Below are 24,940 nucleotides of genomic sequence, written 5' to 3'. Positions count from 1 at the left end.
AAAAAAAAAAAAAAAAAAAAAAAAACCACCACTTTCATCTTTTCTGTTAAATTAACGTGGCTACAGAGTGACAAAGATAAAGTGAAATTATACAATATCATAAATAGGTTTTCTTTCCATAATAATTATCGAATTGAATATAATTAATTGAAAAATGTCATTTTACAAGAGAAAAATAAAATCTCGTAGGAAATAATTATTTGTAGAGTACTTAATGTCATAATCCACTATATGTCTGATCTATACCCAGCTAGTACTTTGATCTATTCTCATTTGTATAACATAAAATTTGTAAGGAATAGTCCTTCAGGATAAAATAAAATAAAATAACACAAAAAGAAAGATGGATACTATATTGAGAGATGTGTCTAGCTGCATTTACTAATCAGACAAGGAGTTACACACTTAGTCAATTTGTTATGTAATGCATCGGTTTACTATAGAGGGCTTTTAAAGTATTTTGTTTTTTTTTTATCTTTTCTAAATAAGTTAATTATATTGGTTAGTTTGATAAATGTATGGACAAAAAGTGATCAGAACTGAAATGCAAGAGTGCAAATTACTCACTTTTAAAATTACATGGACTAAAATTTCATTTTTATACCACATGAAAAGATTGTGCTCACCTATTTTTTTTTTTTTTTTTGGGCACTTTTTTCTATATATAATTAGGACTTGCAAGTTAAAGAATTTTGTTCAGATAATAAAGTTAGATGATTACAACCATAGCCCCTAGCAATTATTTATTGCTTGGCATATTTCATTTATTGTTGTATTACATCAAAGATTTCAAGAGAATCTCATTTGATTAATTTTAACAATTTAGTTTTAAGTAGTTAAATTTTTGTCTGTGCACTCTTATGTCCAGGAATGCTTCCATCTGACCAAACTACCCATCTTTCTTTTGTATAAGACAAAATGATGTAAGCACAAAGCATGCTTGCCTAGGGATGTCAATTTTTACCGTCCCGCCAGGGCCCCGCTCCGTCCCGCCCTGTTAATAACGGATATAGGAACACTTTTTATACCGTTGGAGCAGGCATGGATACAAATTTTGTACCCGTCGAGGGTCACGGGGCGGGTAAAGGTTTAGTATACATATCCTAGGGGCCCCGCCCCGCTAAGCATATAACTATATTTAATATATATATATATATATATATATATATAATATTAATAACTTATTTTAGCAACTTACCCAGTTACCCATATCTTACAATCCTAATTTGGGATGTAAACTGGTATTAAATTTGTTTTTGTTTTAGTTATAGTGGAAGTTAGAGCTTAGAACTTCTTGTGATTTAGTTGTATTAAACTTTTATTTTTGTTAATTATGTTATGTACATGTTATTTTTTTATTTTTGTTGGGATACATAATTTCATTTATGTTGTGTCATTCCCAGTCTTTCCACATATAGCAGGAACTTAAGTTCCAAAAAGTGAGAGAAAAAAATTTATTAGCGGGGCGGGCACGGGGGCACAGTATTTCCCAACGGGGCGGGGCTGGACATGAAAATTCAACCCGTCGCGAGTCTCGGAGCGGGCATGAACTTGACAAAAATTAAAAGGGGCGGGGCGGGATTTAGAGAAACCCGCCCCGTTGCCATCCCTATGCTTGCCCAATGACATACTTTTAAAATTGACATATTACTTTAATACATATATATATATATATATATATATAATTATATATGTAAAAGAGATAAATGATGTAATTGTATGTGATCATGTATTATTATTTTAGCCATTTTATGCTTCTTTGTTTTTTTCTTTCAATTCTCTTTGTGCTTCTATATATTATGCCCTATTTGTCAAATTTTCAAGTGAAAGCTTTTCGGACAAAAGTCAAAACTGTTGCAAGAGGCAACTCATATATAGCTCTATATGGTTGTTTGAATGTGCATGTAAAATAATGAGAATATAAATCAGAAATTTAATTAGAGTCAACTGAAATGGTGTGCTTAACCTGCAATACGATACAATAGGAATAACCGTAAAATATAAGTATGAAAAAGACAGCAATTTTGCCTCTGCCGCACGAATTTTCCATTAATCGATCCAAACAATTGGGTGCTTTTCATTTTCAATTTTGACTTCTTTTATATATATATATATATATATATATATATATATATAGGATCGATTAATGGAAAATTCGTGCGGCAGAGGCAAAATTGCTGTCTTTTTCATATATATATATATATATATATTAGTTCAAATTGGCCATTGTGGGTCATGAAATAAAATTTGACCAAAATATATTTTTATTATTTCTTAGAATTAATGTCCATTTTCATCTAGTAAGCAAAATGATGCTCTTTGATTGCAATGAGTAAGACATGACTGAGACACAAAATTAACTACTGAATATTTCATGGCTTAAATTTTAAATGCAGAAATTTTTATGTAATAACAAATATTGAGATTTTTTTTAAATGATATATTTTAAAAAAAAATTAAATATTTTAGCTTATGAATTTATTATCACTTAAAATTTTATTCAATTTGTGTTATCAAATACACTTTTTTTTTTTCACTTCAAACTCACTTAACCGAACAAGCCCTTAATTTGTTTGGAATTAAGTGATGAATTGAATTACCAACCACAACCTTAGATATATGATTTGCTAACAAATTTTTAAGTAGTAATTAATAAACACTCAATGAGAAGTATTACTTAAATTGTTTTCTTTTTAAGTGAGGCTTATCACTTTTAATGATATTCAAATAAAATTATCAAACACATTTAATTGAATAAATACTTAATCCATTCAGAATTAAAAGTTCCTTTGAGTTATTATACATATTCTACTTGGATAAACTTGTAGTTAAGTTTTATGTGCATGGAAAATAATTAATGAGAATAAATCAGAAAAATTGATTAGAGTCAACTGAAAAGGTACAATTAACGTACAATATGATGCAAGAGGAATAACTTAAAATATATACTAGACAGAGAAGAGTTGTGATACATACGCATGCCAAATGTGATTCGAACTTTTTTTGGTATTCAAGTCTTTATCCAACAAAATTATGAAAATGACAAAAAATTTATATTTACTTGTGAAAGAATTTTCTATTCATCCAAACAGGTCGGATGCTTCTCAATGTTGACTTCTTATTTTTGTTCTTATGTTAGTTTTTTTTTTTTTTTTTCTTCTTCTTCTTCTCAATTTTTCTTGAAGTTTCTTGCAATTTGGTTGAAAAGAAATATTAACATTTCCAATATATTCTATATATGTATATAGATTCTGAAAGAAGCTATTTTTTCACAAGACCTTTCCTACGATAACATAATCGTAATAGAGTTTAACCATCAAGTTTGGATGAATTTGGTGTGGTTTCGCTACGAACACCAAAATATCAAACTATGAATACCTAGTGAAAAACACATATCTCAATTCACAAACATTATAAAAGAATAACACTCTGCATTTAATCATTTATTATTGAATAAATATCACTTCTTTTTTTAAAATGAAAAATTGAGTGATAATGCGATATTTAACGTACTTACTCACAAAAAAGTGCAAATTTCTTATAATGGAAAGCAAATCCATATACTATAATATTGGGGACACGCTAGATAAATGTGAGCGATGGAATATTTCATTTCATTTGCCTCGATAAGTACAATCAGAATGTGTTGTGAGTTGTTACCATCAGGACGTACTGTTGTTGACCAAAATAGCCATTGGTAAGCAAAAGATGCTTCGATAGTATCGGATAAAGAGACAGACGCCTATTATAAATAAAGTCTGCACTAAAAATTTCAAATATGATCACAGAGAGAGCTTTTCTATCTCACGCAGACTCGATCACTCCAAGACCTCTGTGCGTGTGTGTGTGTGTGAGAGAGAGAGAGAGAGAAATGGCCATTTCAACTTGTGAATTTCAAGTGAATTGCTGTGTCCAGAGGCCTTCAATCTCACGCAGAGTCGATTATTTCAAGACCTCTTTGTCCTCTACTTTCAAGGTTATTAAGTCTCTCTCTCTACATAACACACACACACACACACACATATAGCTTTCTCTGTGGTATGATGCAAGCCCATTAAAATGCAGAGATGTTTTTTTATTCACTTTTCAACAAGTTAAATCTTCAGTGACCCAAGTATATATGCAAATTTTTATCAACTCTAAGTATTAGAATTGTCAAATTTACACTCATATTTGGAGTTTGGACATGTAAACCCCCATTCTCCAAATTAAACGAATTTATTTCCAATTCAAGTTCAATCCTATCTGCTTAATCTTAGCTTCATTATGGCACATCTCTCTCTCATGATGACGATAAATTAAGATGTTAAGCTGAAAACAATCTTAAAATTGCTATAAATGCATAAATTTATTAATATTAAAATACTTTTGGTTTCAATGAGCAGCCATTGTTGAGAGAATTGCAGCAAATTCCTCTGCGAATCAGTGTTTCTGAAATCATCAAGAACACTTCTGTGAGACTATTGGATGCCTTTGTTGACTCCTTGTTCGAATTCAATGACCACCCATTGCTCCCATCCCAGGTGCCATTGTTATGCATTACTCTTTCATTATAATAAAAATGTTTGGGATGCCATTTTTTCTGTTTCGAAATTTAAATACAATGATGTGGTCATTTTTTGATTGGTTAGTTGTTAATTATATATTTATACTAGCAGAGTAACTTTGCTCCGGTCGAAGAGTTGGGAGAAGCTTTTCATGTTACCAACATTGATGGGAGGATTCCAGATGATTTTTCGGAAGGTGTTTACATAAGAAATGGTACATAATAATGTCCTTCGAATAACATATTTTCCTTAACTAGTAGGATATAGTTTATTTCTATGTTACATGGACTCGGGTATAGGTGTCAAACACGACGTGTTAAATCTCCAAACAAAAGGATACATGGACATGGATAAATATTCATTTTATTAATTATTTTATTTTATTTTCTAAAATAAAGTAATATTTTTATCTAATATAATGTTCAATATAGGTATTTAACTCTTTTTAAAGTAATAATATAATGTAATTGAATGATTGGATATGTTTTTTAAATACATGTCTAACCAAAAGTGTTGGACACATATCCTATGCCCATATTATGTGTCCGGCACGGGTACTTCATTACTTTTAAAGAGTCCATGCACCAGAAGTTTTTTTTAATCTTCACACTATTTGGATTATTATATTTTGCCGTTGCTTGGTCGAAGAATATTAGTAGAACAAAATGATGAAGACAAAAGGGAGGGCTACATTGTTTGTGAGACAGCAAGAAAGCATTGATAATGATAGAAAATGGATAATATTAATACATGAATTGCCTAGGACGAATCTAAACATTTGCTGAGAAAACTTAACGTAGGCAAACGTCCATATTGATAATACAAAATCTAAACTCTGACCTGCAATGTAACATATCCCTCCTAATGGCATAATATAGAGGGCGAAATGTTTAAATATAAATGGATGGAATGTAATTAATTTATGTTAAGATAAGTTTGACCTACAAAATAAACCTTTTGGCTTTTTGTGAGTACAGAGTACTTTTCGATTCACTTTGAAAATATCATGACACACAAATTGTTAGTGTCGCTTTCTATAGTTCTATCTCATCATTTGTTGATGCCCAATTGTTGACAGTAAAAGTGTCAAACAAAGCGACCTTTTTTTAGTATAAATCATAACAACAACAAAAAAACAACAGTAAATTATTGATATATTTGCAAACGTATGTTACTATGTTGTGAATTGTAATGTATTTGCAGGCATAAACATTATTATTGATAAATTTGTAAACTATGTTAATATGTTGTGAATTGTAATATATTTGCAGGCCTAACAATAAATTTTTGTTAAATTTGTAAACTATGTTAAAATGTTGTTAACATGTGAATTGTATTGTATTTGCAGGCCCAAACCCTCTTTTCGGAGGATTAAAATCAACAAAATCTATGTTCGGAAGATCAAGTCACATTTGGGTGGAAGGAGAAGGAATGCTTCATGCTTTGTATTTTAATAAAGATAGTGGTGGAAGCTGGACTGTTTTCTATAACAACAAACATGTTCATACCGAGACATTCAAGTTAGAAAGACAAAGAAACAAACCATCTTTTCTTCCAGCAATTGAAGGTGATACGCCGGCTATTTTGGCAGCTTATCTACTAAATTTGGTGAGCAGATTCTCCCAACAATGTAGTATCCTTATCCTAATTTAACTATGTCATATATCTATTTTAGATTGAGCCAGTAGACTCTGGACTAAAATAATGTTTGGAGTATTCAAACATATTATTTGGCCAAATATCTATAATTTGGACAGAGTAACTTGGCATTTGCAGACTTTTTTGCCAAATTTCAGCAAAAAAAAAATTCCTACTTACAAAAAATAAAAACTAGTTCTGGGAATGCTAAATTCTACAAAAAGTGAGACATGCAAGTACATAGATAATGGAAATTTAGGGCATACCATAATCTATTATTTGTTCTTGAATGTTTCAGTTAAGATTTGGAAAAGTAAACAAATACATTAGCAACACCAATGTTTTCATGCATTCGGGGAAGTTCTACTCAATCGCTGAGAATCATATGCCTCAAGAGATAGACATCCTTACACTAGAAACTTTAGGCAATTGGGATGTTGATGGATCTTGGAATCGACCATTCACTAGCCACCCAAAGGTGCTTAATTCATCAAGCTCTATAATCTTTAATTTTATATCAAATAACTTAATAATTTTGCTCAAGTAACAACTTTACATGCAGAAAGCTCCAGGTACTGGGGAGCTAGTCTTAATGGGATTTGATGCGAAGAAACCATACTTCGAACTGGGAGTGATTTCAGGTATATTCTAATCTTGTTTTAGTGAAATACTAACATTTAAAGCAAGATCACAGAGACCGACTATGCAACACGTGTTTACATTCCAATGTTTTTTGTTTTCCTCTCTCCATTTCAGCTGACGGAAAGAAATTAGTACATGAAGTGGATCTCAAATTCAACAGGTGCACCGTTTGCCACGATATAGGTGTTACTCAGAGGTAAATTAATAATCCAACGTATTTGCCTCCGGAGGTTTCCATCAATTTGATTTAACTTATTTAATATGGTTTTATGGTTTGCAGATACAATGTGATAATAGATTTTCCACTAACTATAGACATAAACCGACTCATTAGAGGAGGCCCGTGAGTACATACTTTTGAAATCATTTCTCAAAGAACTTTAAAATGAGGTTTCGAATTATTGCCTGAAATATTAAACTTTAATATGCAGATTGATAAGGTATGACAACGAAGGATATGCGAGGATTGGAGTAATGCCTCGTTATGGTGATGCAGAATCAGTTTTGTGGTTCGAGGTGGAACCAAGTTGTGCATTTCACATTCTCAACTGTTATGAGGATGGTGATGAGGTAACCACCAAAAATAGAACACAGTACAAATTGTTAACATCTTTTTTTCACACAGTCCATGCCACTGAAAATAATAATTTATACCAATAATTGATTCACATTTTTAAAAGTATGTTTTAATGATGAAGAACAGGTTGTAGTGTGGGCATGTAGAGCTCGTGGATCAATCGTACCAGGACCTGATCATGGTTTGAACAAATTTGAGTGGTTTTCAAGAGGTTTTAAGTCAGTGAGTTCAGTTGGAGAAAATGATGACAGTTCTACACAAGATGGATTTTTATTTTCCCGTTGTTATGAATGGAGATTAAACATGCTAAATGGAGAGGTCAAGGAAAAGAATCTCACTGGAACCGAATTCTCCATGGATTTTCCTATGATTAATGAAAATTTTACGGGTGTTAAAAACAAATATGGCTACACTCAGATTATTGACTCTAGCGCGAGCTCTGCCTCAGGTAATCTAGAAACAATGACCCTTGGGAAAAAAAGTATGACTCATAATTTAAATTGTTAATTGTTTGACTTAAAATAGTATGTTGATTTGATTTAATAGGCATGGCCAAATATGGTGGACTAGCCAAACTTTACTTTGGAGAACCAGAATCCAGATTTTATGTGGTAAAAGATTTCTTCCACTGTGAAAACTCCATAAAGGTCGAATATCATAAATTTGAGAAGAATACCTTCTGCTCTGGAGCTACATTTGTCCCTAAATGCGGAGCAACTGAGGAAGACGATGGTTGGATCATCTCTTTTGTTTATAATGAAGATACCGGTACATCTCAGGTAATTAATTCATTCCTAATCATCATCCTTGCCTTTTTCCCACATGGATGGGATCTCGGCTACATAAATTTTCTTTTTCTATTCTATTATATACTACCATTTCACTTTGAATATTTAAATTTCTTAAAATCATATTTAATTACTTCACTCCATGTTAGTTTTGGTTGGGTAATTCCTTTCTGTCATCAACAATTGTTTGATAACCTTTCATGTTGAATTAAAGCTACACTGATTTAAACACATTTCTTGCAGGTTTATATAATCGATACGAAGAACTTTGCCGGTGAGCCCGTGGCCAAAATTATGGTGCCATGTAGAGTGCCATATGGTTTTCATGGAGCTTTCATGTCAATGCCCTATCAACACTAACAGGATCAGGATCTTTTCGAAACCAGAATGTTTATATTAATTCCTTGCTGTCCTAGTGTTCTTTTTGTAATTGGATGTACATTTATATGGAGAAATGTTTTTTCTGTAAAGAATTTTGGTTTTTTTTATTTATTTAAACTAGTGTGTTTTGATAAGGTGCCACGAGTGTAAAAACGAAAAAAATATTTTTCCTACACTTGTTATTTTAATTCCAGTTCTTATTATAGTTGTGATGCCTATATATTTAGCATTGTGTTATAACAAATTTCAATTTTGATAGCTTAATGGTTTATTGTGGTTGATGCAATACAAGGTGAGGAGTTCATTTGGCAGGAATTATAATACTGTTTCATAAAATCACAATCTGTTTTAAACAATTGAAGCAACATTGTGTTGCAAAATACTGATTTGTTTTTTCTTATTTATTTTATTTGTTTTATTTTATGGGTAAGAATTTCTTTGAAAACAATGAACATAATTGGGTTAATTTGATGTTATCAAGGTCAGCATAGCTTGAAGTCTTGGAATCCAGATCCATTCCTGTGCTGGTGTAGATTGTTAGTGCAATTCGTTACATCGCTGTGGTGCAAATATATGAAATATAAGTTGTGTAAATAATGTAGTGCAGTTGTTATATAAGTGATATAAATTTATTCTATAAACGATGTAAAATTATTACATAAGCTATCTTCGATGTCTCAGCCCGGTCTTGTTACAAAATACGTTCTTCTTTTTATTACTTGCTAGGTGCAGAATTATATTCAGATAACAAAGAAAGATGATAACAATCTACCCTAACGATGTCAATCTACCTACTGTATTGTAGTAGGTACAAAAAGTTGTTATTCTATTTTCTTTTCCCCATTCTTGGCCTAATTTCCTTTCTTGACTTTCACGTATTGGGCTACATGGGCCCATCTCGGTTTGGACTTCACTCATTACATCGCTGGTATGGATTGGGAAAGCTTTTCGTTGGGCTCCTTCTCCTCCTTGGACTGAGCAGTGACATTGGGCTCGCAACTAGAATTGGGTGGGCCTGGATGGATCTGCCCCTTCATGTATCATATTGAAGATTTCAAGAGAAGGAAGAATTTTTGGGAATCACAAAAATGTGTTAGGTTTTGTGTTGGAACTTCAAATTTTAGTGCTTTTACTTTTAATCTTTGTGTTGTGTTACACACTTCTAAGGATAGATTTGTGTGTACTATATCGTATACAAATATTCTACTTTTAATGTGGTGCTCATCTTTGCACACAAAATTTGTACATATGCATATATATAATTGTATCTGACCATTTTTTATTTTTTATTTTGAACATTTTTGTTTTATTTTGTGAACATGAACAATCTCAACAGATATAACCTTCTTTTATGTCATGTGTTTCTGTGGATGTTGACAAGATAGTGTTGTATAATGGCAGAAAATTAATGGTAGCATTTGTATATTTAGCTCCGTTTGGTTTTACAATGTTTTTAGAACAAAAAAAAAATTGGTATTTTTCGGTGAATCATTTTCCAAGACTCATTGTTTTTTTATTATTATTTTTTCGTAATAAATCAGTATTGATTATTGATAACTATTTCAATTTTTTTTTTTGAAGTAAAATGTTTTCTGAAAAAATATTTTTGGTATTTTTCGGTGAATCATTTTCTAAGACTCATTGTTTTATTATTATTATTTTTTTCGTAAATAAATCAGTATTGATTATTGGTAACTATTTCAAATTTTTGTTTGATTTTGTTGAGCTTGGGCTAAGAGAAGTAGGGTCTTGAAGCACTGAAAATTTTGATTTGTCTTGTTAATGTTTGATAAAATGTGACACTGAAAATTTTGATGGTCTTGTGACTCTTTTCTGTTCTTAAATCAACAAGATGAAAATGATTAGTGTTAGTACGAGAGAGTGATAAATTCTTCTTGTAAGACACTACTAATATACTCACATTAAATTTGTTCTTAAAAAATGAGTAATAATACATCAATTTATAATATATCAATATAAATTAATAATAGTTTTAAAAAATTGAATAGTACAACAATTAGAATGAACTTTGAACAATAATACACTTGAAATCTACAATAAGGAGTCATAAAATTTAAAACTATTCGTATAATGAAAATAAATTCACAATATATATAATTTTTTATAAATTTATAATGATTATTTGTCTCAACTCACATATAAATTATTAAAAGATGCCCATCTAATATGTATATATATATATATATACATTTTTTCATAAAAATACTTAATTTTAAATTCAAAACACATAAATAATATATATTGCGCGAGATAGAAAGGGTCGTTTCTATTGGCAGTAAAGTGTTCTTTTATATTAGGAGACTTGAAAGTTCCAAAAATGGATTGTCAATTGTTACTGCCAACCACAGAATGGGAAGCAGAGCTTTGTCTCTTCTCAGAACAACGAACCATGGCGTCTCCAACTCGAGAAGAAGAAGCAGCTTTTCTAAATCGTCTACACAGAAATGGGTACGAAACTACTCGGTTCGGTCTGGTCTTGAGCCTCTTGATGTGCCTCGTTTGGCTGAAACCGCTCGCATCTCTCTCCCCCCAGGTGAGGTAAACTACCATGACCCACAATTTCACACACACACACACACACACACACATATATATATTTGTTTTTATATATCTGTTTCTGTGTCCATAGGTTGAAGAGATTGCTCCCAAAATTCGACAAGTGCTAGACTGGTATTCACCTATCTCTTGTGGGTTTTTGGGTGTCTGTATATGTATGTATATGAATTTATATATATGTGTGTGAATTATATGTGATTTGAGTGTTAGAAAGCATGCTTGATTGCATCATCATACATGAAATTTTGGTGGATTTTTCATTAAAATGTAATGGATATTGTTCACGAGCAACTTGAAGCAATTTGGATATGATGAATTTGAGTATAATAGACTCATATATTGTAGTTTTTTTGGGTGCTTTGAGTGGTGAATTGAAGCTTCGTGATTCAATCCAGATTTAGGTAGTGGTATTGATACTTTTGAAGTTGTCAAACTTTAATTTTACTCTATAAATTGGAATTTCTTACTTATAATTGATGTCAAATGCAAAGCTTGAGTGACTTTTGTGGGGTGTGTGTTCATGTCTAATGTTATTCAGCTCAATTTAGAATGTATCTTCTTCACCCAATGAGAAAAGCAGAAGAGGGAATCATTCAGCATAAGGAAAACTTGTGCAACTGGAACATAGGCTTGCCATCTCGTTAGATTTCATAATTCGTTATTATTTTTTGATCTGCAATGCTGATTGATAACCTATTTGTGTCATACGGAGTGATGTAGATTGTAGGGATAATTTCATTTACCTCCCTTCAGGTTAGGCCTAATTACAAGTAGTACCCCTAACGTTTCAATAATTACATCAACCTCCCTCAAAGTTAGCTCTCAGGTAACACTTTGCCCCTTCCGGTGACGGTCAACGCCGGTTTTCTATGATGTCAGCCATTTTTTAGCATGAAATACCACATTTGCCCTTATTATAATTACAAAGACATTTTCATCCTTGCTTTTGAATTAAAATTACTCATATACCCTCAAAGCAATCTCTGTATCCACATCTCACTCTAAAACCTATTTTACAACCATGGCTCTTTGTACATAATATATATTGGTCTATATATATATCCCCATATAAAAACTGGTTCATTCTATATATATATATATATATATATAGGCCTATATACATAGCTGCAACTCGTCGCGCTGCCGGAATTTATGGAAACCCCTCATCGCCGGCAAAGTAGCTCTCCTCCTCAGCTCTGCCGGCCGCGGCTGCACCCTAATCCAAAAACCCCCATAGATCAAGACCTATTTCTTCATCGATATGAACTCCACAATCAGCCCAATCGACAACAATATCGTCTTCTGCGGAAACATCATCCCTGTGACGACGACCGAGACGAACTGGACGAGTACTAGAAGAGCAACTACTTCACCGTCGTTAAATCGCCATCGGTCCACAAGTCTCGTTGCTTTCAGTTGATCGGCGACTTGAACCGTTTCACCGGTCGAGCTCGCTATAGTTTCTGAATTCGGATTCACATCCGAGCAGGAGTTTCGCCAGTGAATATTACGGTGATCACGTCCATGTCGGCGAAATTGAGGCGGCGAATGTTCATGTTCTGCTCTGCTCTGCCCTACCTACACATGTATATATCTATATATAGATTGGGGAGAATTGTCCTAGATACCCAAAGAATTGTTTCGCGTTGGATCCCAACATCGCCTGTAGAAGCTTGAGCTTTCGTCTCCGTTTCGGCTTTCACTTTCCATTTCCGTTGCGGCTTTCACTTGAGTTTGGAGTGGGAGCTAGATGCAAGTTAGATTGTGAGTCAGATTTCAAGACAATTGACTCCTCTGGTGGTGGCTTATGTTTGGTCCACAACATCTCCTTTTCTATGGCCTAGTTACTTCGACCCAGAGTAGCGTTCCTACCTTTGTATCTAACAAAAGACTGACCAAGATATATGCCCTATACACAATTTTGACCCAGTTGAAACACTCTCTCTCTCTCAAAATTTCTTGGATCCACCAAGTTTTATTCTTCCTCAGTCTCCTTATTTTGGGTTGTCCGTTGGCTTCACTTGTGGATGGTAGTGTCTTGTTGGTCGTCGGAGGGGAAGAGTCCGCCAGTGGTGATGATTATGATGGTGGTGGTTATGGCCGCGGCGCCACCATCTGTGGTAGTTGTCTGTGTATGTATATAACTGTGTATGTATACATGGTGGGAAGTGTGTATATGTAATTGTGTATATTAATATAACTTTATTTTTGGGCAATATAGTCATTTCACATATAGATTTTATATTATGTTATATTAATATAATATTAGAGGGTATTTTAGTTATTTAACAATAATTTCTACCGGAAACCAACACCGAACACATTGGAGGGAGGTGAGTGATATTTTCAAAACGTTAGGGGTAGTGCCTGTAATTAGGCCTAACCTCAAGGGAGGTAAGTGAAATTATCCCTAGATTGTATAAGGAAAACTTGTGCAACAGTAGGAACATAGGCTTGCCATCTCGTTAGATTTCAGCATTCGTTATTATTTTTTTGAACTGCAATACTGATTGATAACCTATTTGTGTCGTACCGAGTGATGTTTACTGAACTCTAAGTTGAAGCAGGGGGCACTATTGTCCCTTGAAAGTTTATCTTATTTACTCATTATTTGTGGTACGCTCCCTTGACTATAGTCTGGTTTGGCAACTATTTTGGTATGGTGAACTACCATTATTTTATGTAACGATTTGGACCATAGCCTTTTGCCGATGCTAAAGATGGATTATGTTTCTCATGTATTTTCTGCGGGCTATCTTGTGATCTTTATGACGGTGATTTTAAATTATCACATTTTTGGCTTGTATTTCGCTTGATGATAGGTTTGGACAGCTTCAAGAGGTTGATCTTCAGAGTATTGAGCCAGTCGTCAGGGCAGGTTTGTGAGACAATTTAATGAGAAGTTTCTATAGTTGACCAGTTAATTCTTTGGTTATGTCAATAATTTCTGCTGGCCATATGTAACTTAATACGTAATCAAACTAAACTCATGAAAGAAATAAAAAATGAGATGACTGGATGGACCCATTTGGCAAGACCTTTCCTCCCTCTTTGGTTATGCTATGGTATCCCAAGTCCATTTGAGTTGAAATTACTTTGTATGGATGCATGCAAACATTTGAAAACAATCTGCTGATTAAGTTTGGCGATGCTTGAAGTTGAGACGCTTGGTTCCCAAGCCATTGCCTCGGCAAGCTCAGCTACCCACTTTTTACAATAATTTTTTTTAGATAAATACTCACACACACCCACAAATGCCCACTTTGGGACTCGATCACCTCCCCTTGAGAAAGGAGAGGTTATAGCAACTGAACTACTGGCCCAGTGGGTACCCGCTGTTTACACATGTTTATGCTGTGTCTAACAAATTCAACAACGAGACATTTCCCTTTAATTTGTTTGATTATTGATATAGAAAATCAAAAGATGTAGTCCCTAGTTTCACTTGATTATTAATGTAGAAAATCAAAAGATTTAATTCTTAATTCTAGTTTCTTTCAAACACGAACCATAGAGGAAAGATTTTGTTGTTGCTCAAAAGGTTGAAATGAGTGGTTGTGGATAGTAATGTAATGTAAATTTTGAAATAAAAACAGTTATGATGTATATGGTATTATAATTACTGATTCTGATTTTTGTTGTTTTGATTCAAATGGGACATTAATTATGTGCATTATATGATGCATTTTATGTGTTCCACTGATTCACTTCTCATGTATACTTTGTTGATCATCTTTCTAATTTTAATCGCACATGTAGTGATATTTTTCAAACTTTATTCTTCATATCATTATTATTATGTTAACTCTTGTAACTTTTTTTTCCCCCTTTTCCAAAGGCTTAAATAACTATAGACACCAGTGTAGATTAATGATACTCTATTACCTTGCAAAGTAGAAGATATATGACTTAAGTTTTTATAAGGATGTTTCTTGTTAGGACTCAAGCAAATCCTGAGGATGGAAAGCAAGTGGATTCTCATCATTTGGAAGATGCGTGGAATATGCTTTACAGTGATTGCCTCTCTGCTCTTGAAATTTGTGTGGAAGGGGACCTTAAACATTTTCATAAGGCCAGATATATGCTTGCTCAAGGGCTGTACAGAAGGGGTCAGACTGAAGATCTGGAGAAAGCAAAGGATTAACTTTCCTTTTGCTTTAAGTCAACTCGCTCTTCCTTCACAATTAACATGTGGGAGATTGAAAATATGGTCAAAAAAGGAAGGTACAAAGCTTTTTTTTTCCCCTCAAATTATTTATGTAGGTATTTTTGGCAATTAAAAGTTAATGAATATAATTAATTTTGATTTGATGGAATAGTCAAGGAGCTATTATGACTGTGTTTGACCACCACAGGCATAGGGAAGTAATTTATTCTGTTTATATGACGTAATTAGAAAGGAAAAATTTGTACTCACTATCACGGGAAAGAAGATTACATCATTCTTGAAATCTAGAAACAATTTTTTTCTTGCAACAAATAAACTCATTTCAAATGCTTTAGAATAATCTAAACTGATGCAATTAGTGATGTCTTAGAAAGTGTCTTGAATCTTGTTTTTTTAATAGAAAGTAGTAATTAAGCTTTGGAATTACTAAGTAATTAGTTAGGTAATTTAGAGGGTGTTACTAATGTTGAATGGGGATTCTAAATTTTGTCTAGGGAAGATTAAGGGTCATTATTGGCTGTATCACAAAAGGGACAATCCTTTTAATTACTGTAACAAGTCTTGATCGACATAATTTTGTTTTAGAAGGCTCCAACGGTGATTGGAGTGATTCTAGTATACCTTACTGCTGTAGGAGAACTATTTTCTTATTTCTCTTTGGTGCATAAACTCATTCTCAATGGTATACAAAAGCAAAGATGAAAAAAGGTGCTTAATTACACAAGTGAACAAAGGTGCTTAGTAATATTTTTTTGCGATTATCTTGAATTAGCTCCTGAAATATAATGTAATAGGCAACCAGCTTATTTTTCCTAATCTGGATTACAGGCGCAAAACACCAGGTCTTTCTGGAACCGAAAAGTTCTCGAAGTTAACTTGGCCGAGAGTTCTCGTAAATTCATCATTTGTATTTGGAAAGTACATTCTGCTCTACTTGAAACTGTTTTTTTTTTTTTTTTTCGATAAGTAAAAATTTTATAAAAAAACGCTCTATTTGAAACTGTTGGAGGAGACCGGAGACATCTGTACCCTTGACGGAGCTTATATCTCTATAAGGGTGGATAAGAGGATACAAACTTGTCAATCCTTTTGAAATTTGAGTACTCTAATTTTTATTGCATGTACTGTTAATAATATTGCCAGACAAAATACATCTAAGGCCTTTTTCTTTCGAAAGGTGGATTCAGTGTTCTCATTGCTCTTTGGAGCAGAAGAAAAGCAATATGTAGTTTTATAATCACCCAAATAAAGAAAGATGGCTTTCTTTACAGTTCATTTATTACTTTAGCAATCATGATTCATTTCTATCAGAGAATTGGTGTTTCAGTGGAACTTTTGTCAAAGAAGCATATTTATATTTTTGGAATTACTTTAACTTCTCTACATTGAGAGTTAAAAAGATAATTTTTTTTATATTTTTTAAAAGGAAAATTTTGAATAAATTTAATAATTCATATAAAAAATGGAGAGAAAATATGATGCTATCTCCTCCCCCTCTCCCTCCAAATTTACTTATAGAAAGTATGAAGTGGAACAAAATTATTGCTGGTGACTTAATTTTAGTGTCTAATTATAAAAAATTGTTTTTTGAAACTTTGAACCTTAGGCAAAATGTAAAAGTTTGACCACACTTTGAAGTTCTAAAAGAAATGTGGAAAACGTGGGACGAAATGGTGTTTGAAAAGGATTATTGGTAGAAACTTTGAAAGAATCACATGGTCAGAAGGGAATATAAAAAAATGATGGTTTCCCTTGCAACTTTAACCGAGGAGCTTATGTTGTAGGATTTTCTATAGTTAGGCACGGGGTATGTTAAAATATTATAATGATTGCAGTTTTTGTTATTTATTTATTTATTATTATTATTATTTGTTGTTGTTGTTGTTGTTGTTATTGGAAGAGGGCAGGAATTGGGGGGCACGGTAGCAGATATGCAGATGACGGATCCTGCCGTAGGTGCCCAAAGACTGTCATAAAAAATAAAAATAAAATGTAGATAGACTAGAAAGGATCTACAAGATCCAAAGTCACGGGACTTTTTTTAGGGCCATGGCGCTTTTTTGTTTTGCCCTTTCCCAACACATCTGCCAGTGACTATGGATGGAACTTTGGTCTTTGAAACTTTTACCAAGAAAATGAGGCTGTCATTACCATTCTACTGTTACATGGAAATCAGCTATAGCTAAACATCCTGTTTCTTGATAGCGTTCACCATCAAAACAATTAATACTTTATCTCTATTGTATATCCAGTTCTCCTTGTGCCGTGAAGATCTAGTTCCAGTAACTCTTGGGAGGTACATTAAAGCCCTAATTTCATCCGTCCATCGAACCGAGACTGTTGGCTATGGTGCTGCAAGCAACCCTCCTGAGCATATTCTAGAAAAAAATGTTCTCTTTATTCATGGAACAGATGAACTTATGGTCAGAGATATGCAGTTTGCCTGAGATCAAGTGCCCAGAATTATCAGAGAGCAGCTTATATGGGTATGTCATGCTGAGAAAATTTCTTTTTGAACCTGAAATTTATGCAAATTATTCAATATATCACAAATATATCAGTACCATGAATCATTCCTGAGGTACTTCTAAAATTTTCTTCATTAATATTACTCTTAATGTTAACATGTGTCTTCTTCTCCCCTTAAATTGCGTCGCCCCATCCCACGTCAGCATGGCAATTGAATCAAAGCTACTTGGCTCAGCTTGAGCTCAACTTGTCAAGAGCTTGTTCACTAGCTCGACCGAGTTGAGCTTGAGAGTAAACCCTCAGCTCGTCACTGCAACACGCCAATCTCAATTAACAGGTGCACTTGACTCGATAGGCTTGAGTGCTCATCAAGCATGGATAGCTTGATAGTTGCATCGTTTATGGGTTAGAATTGTGCCATATTTCATGTCATTTGAACTAGTACCATAATTATTTTGTTACAATACAGAATGTGACATGGTTATCTGGCTATTGTGGGGCTTTTGGCTTTTCAATTTTCTTTGTCATCTTTGGTTTTGTACTTTGTATTGTGAAGTGTAAAGATGCTGAACCTATTGTATCATGCCAACAAAACTGGAAATTAATGTAAGACATGTAATTGCCAATAAATAGAGCCTAGCCGAGTTGAACGTCTTGCATAAGAAGCTGACTTTGATTTTGGACACCAAAAGTTTAGCTGAGTTTGAGCTAATATCAAAACTTGTCCTTGCCAACTAGCTGTACCTTACACTTTAGTACTTGGCTTAGCTTGGCTCTTTTATGCCCATAACCCTATCATATTTTTTTTAATCCGTTGTGCTATCTTGAACTGGTCATTTTTTTTTTTTTTTTGTTGCTTGTGTTGGTTTAGTTCTGGCTGCCCTATACTACTAAATTAAATTCCCAACTTATGGATTATTCCTAGCATTTGGTCATTCTAGTGTTCTGAATTGATCACTGAGCTGATTCACATGAATGTAATGCACTCCTGAGGCTGTTTACGTGTTTGAAGTCTAATTGTTTAAGTGCCCACTGTCCACTCACGTGTAATCGCATGGTTCTACAAACTTTTTTGATTTTCTACTCCTTTGTTGCAGATATCTTTACCAATATATCCAGTTGTTAGAGAGAAATGTCAGACTGGAAACACTTGAAGCAATAAATGAGAAGATACGGAAGCGTTTCAAGAATCCAAAATTGTCAAATAGTAATAGTGCTAAAATTTATAAGCATGTTTCTGTTGCTTTGTGTAGATCTCTTGTATTTAACTTGGCCTTAATTACTCCACTACATTCCGGAATCTCAAATGAGGCCCAAGTCCATAATCTGTTAGATAGTGAATCAGAAAACAGCCAGGTGCTCTTTGTTGATCTGCAAACAAGTGAATTGTGGAATTCATCAGAGTAGGATCCAACCCATCTAAAAAATCTTGAAACAAAATGGAACCCTTTGTTGTCTAAGATCAAGAATACTATAATCAAGAAATATTCAGAGCAAGATTTGGAGACCGCCGCCTCACTGCTCAGATGTTCTCACAACTTCTATCGGGACACCTCTTCTTCAATGCTCCCATCAGGTGTCAACCTCTATATGTTACCATCTCAGTTAGTAAAAGAAGCACCTTTTCAGCTGGGTACCGATGGGATGCTTGATCTGAGTATTCCACGGAAGCTTCTCCTGTGGGCCTACACATTATTGCATGGGCGTTGCACAAATATCTCAGTCGCTGTAAAGTATTGTGAAGAAAATGCAAAGATATTTGATCTAACTTATCCTTTGTAGAGGTATTAGGTTGGGATGCATTGTGCAAATAAATGTAAAAAGAAGTGTTATAAGTGGTGTCACATTCTTTAAGGAACAGAGTTTCTTTCCAAAAGTTTTAGTAAAGCTATCTGTCTCTTATTTTTTACCACTAAAACTCCAAAACGTATTATTTTTTCTTTGCCATTGAAGCCAAGGGTTATTGACACTGAAGTATATCTCTAGTATTCAGTTTCATTAGGTAGGTTGCTAGGCAGGCATATTAGGTTGATGGCTTTGGCTGTTCCTCTGCAATTGAACAAATATTTGCTTGAAATGTGGAAGTAGCTGACTCAACTTTTGCAAGGGTGCTTTTCTGATATGTGAACATTATCAAAACATAATTGCTATAGTGATAAAAAGGAATAATGCTTATTTCTGAGATGTGGAGCTAATGAATGATGGTTTCTGGTTCTGTGTTGCAGTCGAAGATGAAAAAAGGAACTGGAAGTTCTACCACGCCCACAAATACAAGTGCTCCCACTGCTACTACTACTCATACAGGTCTTTCTTACCACAATTCTGACTTCGTTTCTTTTCTATTCGACCCTCCTCCCCACAAGATCCCCCTCTTAGTTTGATTTAGAAATTTTTTTTTGTGTCATACCAGATTGTTACTTTTCTTTTCCTCCCCTGCTAACTTTTTGATATCTGAAATGGGAGTTTCGCCAGATCCCTTTGTCTAACCTGGTTTTATTGAAAAATCCCGAGTCCTTGGTCATGGAAGCAACTAATTTTTTATACATTTACAATCGGTCCTTAGTTGTGGAAGCAACCATTTTATTTTATATTTTCTTTTGCCCTTCTGCATGTTATTTGTCACTCCCAGCTACTGATTATTGTTATAATTGTTGTAGTTGGCGGGAAAGATGGAGCAAGTAAATGCAGTGAAGCAGAGGTTGCTCCATCCACTAATATGGCATCTGCTGGTTTGCCTAAAAGTGAGAGTGCACACATTATGGCATCTACTACCTTGCATGAAAGTGAGGGTGCACGGACTCTGGCATCTGCTTCTATACCTGAAGGCAGGAGCAGGCATGGCCGAAGCATTACTTCTTCCGGTGATAGCCAAAGGATTTTATCAGCCACTCAGCATCTGCTGCTTCATTGTAGTAACACTACTGCAGAAAGGAGCAATGTGGACGTGCAAGATGAGACAGATCCTAATAAAGCTTGACTTCTTCATTGTCATGTAAAATTTTCTTTTAATTTGATAAATCTCGATTTGCAGCAAAATTGCCCCATATGGGTATTGTTGGGTATTGTTGTGTATTGTAAAAGGAAAAAATGTACTTGTATCTGTTAGGTGGAATAGCTTCTTTGAAACCAGAGAGCCCGCAGTTTGTATAGTTGGAATCATTTCAGTTTTCATATTTACATGTTACAAGAGCATTTATAGCATTGTGTTGGGACTTGACTAGAGTTTTTTCAAGATTTTGATTGTTAAATCCAGTTTTGAACCAATTTTTGTTGGTTGGTGGTAAAAGCTGCAGAATAAAATCCAAGGCAGGTTATGTCGTTTGAATTTTACAAGTCGTGGTTTCTCTGTAAGCGAGACATTCATTATCACAGTTCATTCACAAGAGATGAAAGGAAGGAACAGATGTTATGAATTTCTCAAACAAGAACAATGAATTGGTTTAACCCAAAAAAAAAAAAACCAAAAATCCAATGAATTGGTTAATACAGATAACGCTTTTAGTACTAATGTACATAATAGCCTGAAACAACTCTAATATACAAAGCCTGAAGTAGTGCTCAAGTGGGCATCCACTGAAACTCTGCCTGAAGTAGTGCTCAAGTGGGCATCCACTGAAACTCTGCCTGAAGTAGTGCTGCTCAAGTGGGCATCCGAAACCGGCACAGTGGACACAAGTTACTAACTCCGAGCCAACGAACGAGGCAATCTCCGTGAAAATCATGCAAGCAAGGCATCCGGGTTGCCTCCGAACCAACCAAAAGCTGTTCCATACATATCACACACTGCATCATCTTACTATCTGAATTTTCCACTTTCAACTTCTCTAAGGCCTCAACTGATGCCTCGCTAGCCGGCACTCGCCTCCACTCCATTGGCACCATTGCATCATCATCATCTTCTTCTTCTTCTTCTTCTTCTTCTTGACGGCCCACAACAACATCATCATCGTCATCATCATCATCATTGTCTTCTGGACTGCCCACAACATCCATAGACACTACCATGGGCAATACCATTAGGTTTTGATTTTGTTTCACCAATAATTCGGCGGATGGAATGATACGAGAAATCATAAAAGGCTGAACACGTAAGGGGACACCTAGGTCACGGAGCATATCAGATATTGTGGACCATGTATTATTGTTTTGACACGTCAATCCATCACACGGAACCCAAAATTGCATACAACGCTCCTCGGACTCTAAGCGATCAATATCATCATCGTCCTCCGAATCATCATCGTCGTCCATGAAATCGGACGGAGGATATGTGAACCGTACGTGTAATTCCACGTAGAATTGTGTGTAAGGTTTTGGGTCGGCCATGGGAATGATTGAAGAGGCGCCCAACCAAGCAATGCACGACTCATCAAATGGTGTGTCGCATTCCATTCTTGAAACGGCGGCGGTGCACTGCAGAGAAAGGATTTGCAGATCAACGAGTCGCGCTTTGCGCCGAAGATGGTGAGGGAAAGAGCGTATGTAGAGAGAGAGCACACGCTAAGCACATCTTTATAGGGCTGCAAGTTGGGCTGGCCCAACTCAGCCCAGTCCAAACATAATCTCAATCAGAAATTGGGTTGGGTTGGGCCAGCCCGAATGTTTTGAAAGGATGAAACGGGTTTCACGGGTCAATTTTTTTATTTTAAGAGTTAATATCTAAAACAAAGAGGATATTATTATACATCATTTAAAGTTTAATATGTAACTATGAGGAACAACTAGGAGTTAATTTTTTTGCCTCACTATAAAATTTTGGTTTGAGTCTTAGGAAGTACAAATTTAATGGAGGTAATAGTATAAGGAAAATAAAAAAAAATTGGGGATTCTGTTATTGTTTAGGGTATAATAATATAAAAAAATAAATCTTTTAAACTGTGATAATATAAGAATTTTTTTTTTTTTTTCTTTTTTTTTTTTTTTTTTTGCGGATTCTGATATTGTTTGGGATCTAATAATTATAAGGAAATAAAAATTTTAAGAAAATAACAATATATAAAGAATAATTTTTTTTTTTTTTTTTGATTATTGGTTTAGGGGACTACGCCTTGATAATATCTTTTAAGTTCCCGATCAAAAGTGAAGGTTATAATGATAACTCTATATAGATTAGAGGTGACACTATTTGACACGACACGCTAACACGACACGAACACAACACGAGATAAGCGGGTTAGGGTTTGGGTTAATCATGTTCGTGCCATAATCGTGTCGATACGGATTAACCCGCTAACTAAACGTGTCGTGTTCGTATTTGACCTTATAAACACGATTATGACACGATTAACCCAATTAACTAAACGTGTCGTGTTCGTATCAAAAATGACCCATTTAACAAAATATGTCATATTCATGTCGAAAATGACTTAAATGTGTCTTTTCGTATTGTGTCAAACTTTGACCCATTTATTAAACAGGTTATGCGTGTCGTGTCGTATCGTGTTACATATATAATAATCGTGTCGTGTTCGTGTCAAGGGTCTTAGACACGATTAATAATCGTGTCGTGTTCGTATCAACCCTTATCATGTCCGTGTAGTAATCGTGTCGATACGAACACAACACGCCAACACGAATTGCCACCCCTAATATAGATTGAGAATAATTTACCATTTAATAATCTCCTTTTATAAGCGGATGTTGAGAGAGAAAAATCTAAAATGCATCTTAGTCCTTTGCCATGCTAATTTATATTAAAAGTTTTAACTAGCACAGAAGTCTTATGTTACTTCGATTATTAAAGAACTAAGAAAAAAATTAAAGGAAAAATAAAAGAAGAGAGAGGAGAGAGACAAAAAATAAAAAATAAAAAAAATTCAAGGGCATGAGTTTTTCTCTCTCCCTCCTTCACGGTGAAAAAAAAAAAAAGAAAAAAAAAAAAAAAAAGAAAAGGTAGGGAAGGGAGACAAAAATAAAATTAAAAACAAATTTCGGGTTGGCTTCGGATTGAGCCCGAGCCCAACTCGAACATATTTGGGTTTTGACAAAATTCAACCTAATTTGAGTCCAATTTGTGAATTTAAAAATCCAAATTTCAAAATTTTTGATGAGTTTGGGTTGGACTGGGTTAGCCCGCCCAAGTTGCACCTCTAAATATATATGGGTGAATGACCAATTGTATGTAAATATCATCCAAAATATTATTTTTATAGTATTATTTATTTCAATAAATATAAAAATAATAATTCTCTTACTAACATACTTCAAGAAATTCCATATTTACTACTAATAAAATCCTAAACTCTATTGTTTACTCCTAATTCTATACGCAAAATTATTCTTATCTCTAATTTTTTATAATATTATTTATTTCAATAACTATATAAAAATAATTCTCTTACTAATAAAATAAAAAATAAATAAAAAGACCTATTTCTTTATTAAAGGTCGAGCTCACAAAGCTTGGAAAAAGTGAAGTTCGTAAAATTTATTTCCTTATTAAAGGGCGAGCTGAGTAAAACTCGTAAAATTCATTCCCTTATTAAAGGGCGAATTAAGTGAAGCTCATTAAATCCATTCCTTTATTAAATGACGAGCTAAGTAAAGCTCGTTAAATCCATTCTTTCTTAAAGGACGAACTAAGTCAAGTTCGTAAAATATATTTACTTATCAAAGGGCAAGCTAAATAAAACTAATAAAACTTGTTACCCCATTAAAAGGCAAGTTTGTTTATTTGAAACACATAAATGTAAACTTTCTTATTAAAAGTGGAGAAAGAGGCAATCATTCATGCATGAAAAGAACATACAATTGTCATGAAGCTTCTAAAAAGTGTCAGCATTTTCATACTTGACAAGCAAGGACAAGAATGGGGACAACTGATAAGGATAAGATGTTAGGTTGATTAATTTAAATTTGAATGGTGGTCTTCAAAATTCAAACTCTCACGGACGGTTGAAGAAGATAAAAATGAAATGATACGACGTCTTCAAATCCCTCTTTGATAACTAATTCAAATCAGCACATCGGCTATAAATGACAAGTTGGTAAATTGACAAGGTACGAGAAAAATAAATATTAAATTCTTGCTTTTATTATTGACCTTTAACGACTGACTTGATCGTCGGAGAGTTCTTGACATGCACCACACCAAAATCCGTCAAGATTTCCCTTTGTGTTGTAAGGATACAGTGTCGTTTCAGGTCGTTCTGAA

The 24,940-nt window shown here is 34.0% G+C and overlaps 3 protein-coding genes across 5 annotated transcripts; 2 read left to right on the top strand and 1 right to left on the bottom strand.

The window, feature by feature from the left end:
* The first annotated feature begins 3,871 nt into the window (after positions 1–3,871).
* LOC132281414 (carotenoid 9,10(9',10')-cleavage dioxygenase 1-like) lies at positions 3,872–8,761 on the top strand. The gene is made up of 12 exons (XM_059783119.1): positions 3,872–3,976; positions 4,386–4,523; positions 4,659–4,761; positions 5,896–6,155; positions 6,484–6,663; positions 6,748–6,826; positions 6,942–7,023; positions 7,108–7,170; positions 7,259–7,397; positions 7,531–7,852; positions 7,951–8,183; positions 8,436–8,761. Exons 1-12 carry the CDS (start codon positions 3,872–3,874, stop codon positions 8,550–8,552), a joined length of 1,821 nt encoding a protein of 606 aa, XP_059639102.1. The 3' UTR covers positions 8,553–8,761.
* Positions 8,762–10,871: 2,110 nt separating this feature from the next.
* Positions 10,872–21,001, top strand: LOC132282491 (uncharacterized). 3 transcript variants are annotated; one of them, XM_059784196.1, is made up of 7 exons: positions 10,872–11,132; positions 11,224–11,264; positions 13,973–14,028; positions 15,090–15,374; positions 16,147–17,804; positions 20,013–20,091; positions 20,445–21,001. In XM_059784196.1, exons 1-5 carry the CDS (start codon positions 10,944–10,946, stop codon positions 16,191–16,193), a joined length of 618 nt encoding a protein of 205 aa, XP_059640179.1. In that variant the 5' UTR covers positions 10,872–10,943; the 3' UTR covers positions 16,194–17,804; positions 20,013–20,091; positions 20,445–21,001. The 3 variants fall into 3 exon arrangements, with proteins under 3 accessions (XP_059640179.1, XP_059640180.1, XP_059640178.1); XM_059784197.1 differs by having other exon boundaries at positions 15,075–15,374; positions 17,571–17,804; XM_059784195.1 differs by having other exon boundaries at positions 15,075–15,374.
* A 188-nt stretch (positions 21,002–21,189) lies between these two features.
* Positions 21,190–22,207, bottom strand: LOC132282489 (E3 ubiquitin-protein ligase CIP8-like). The gene has a single exon (XM_059784194.1). The coding sequence runs from the start codon at positions 22,177–22,179 to the stop codon at positions 21,427–21,429; it is 753 nt and encodes a 250-aa protein (XP_059640177.1). The 5' UTR covers positions 22,180–22,207; the 3' UTR covers positions 21,190–21,426.
* Between the last annotated feature and the right edge of the window lie 2,733 nt (positions 22,208–24,940).

Source organism: Cornus florida, unplaced genomic scaffold (genome assembly GCF_030987335.1).
Source record: "Cornus florida cultivar Cherokee Brave unplaced genomic scaffold, ASM3098733v1 CherokeeBrave_3.0.0_Hap2_Chr11, whole genome shotgun sequence".
Taxonomy (NCBI): Eukaryota; Viridiplantae; Streptophyta; class Magnoliopsida; order Cornales; family Cornaceae; genus Cornus; species Cornus florida.
This window is presented reverse-complemented; position numbering and strand designations above follow the sequence as displayed.

Coding starts and splice junctions, on each gene's coding strand:
- LOC132281414 (XM_059783119.1), top strand. CDS start 3,872: ATGGCCATTTCAACTTGTGAATTTCAAGTGAATTGCTGTGTCCAGAGG. Junction 4,762..5,895: donor AGGTGTTTACATAAGAAATG/GTACATAATAAT, acceptor TTGTATTTGCAG/GCCCAAACCCTCTTTTCGGA. Junction 6,827..6,941: donor CGAACTGGGAGTGATTTCAG/GTATATTCTAAT, acceptor TCTCCATTTCAG/CTGACGGAAAGAAATTAGTA.
- LOC132282491 (XM_059784195.1), top strand. CDS start 10,944: ATGGGAAGCAGAGCTTTGTCTCTTCTCAGAACAACGAACCATGGCGTC. Junction 14,029..15,074: donor TGAGCCAGTCGTCAGGGCAG/GTTTGTGAGACA, acceptor AGTTTTTATAAG/GATGTTTCTTGTTAGGACTC. Junction 15,375..16,146: donor AATATGGTCAAAAAAGGAAG/GTACAAAGCTTT, acceptor TCTGGATTACAG/GCGCAAAACACCAGGTCTTT.
- LOC132282489 (XM_059784194.1), bottom strand. CDS start 22,179: ATGGAATGCGACACACCATTTGATGAGTCGTGCATTGCTTGGTTGGGC.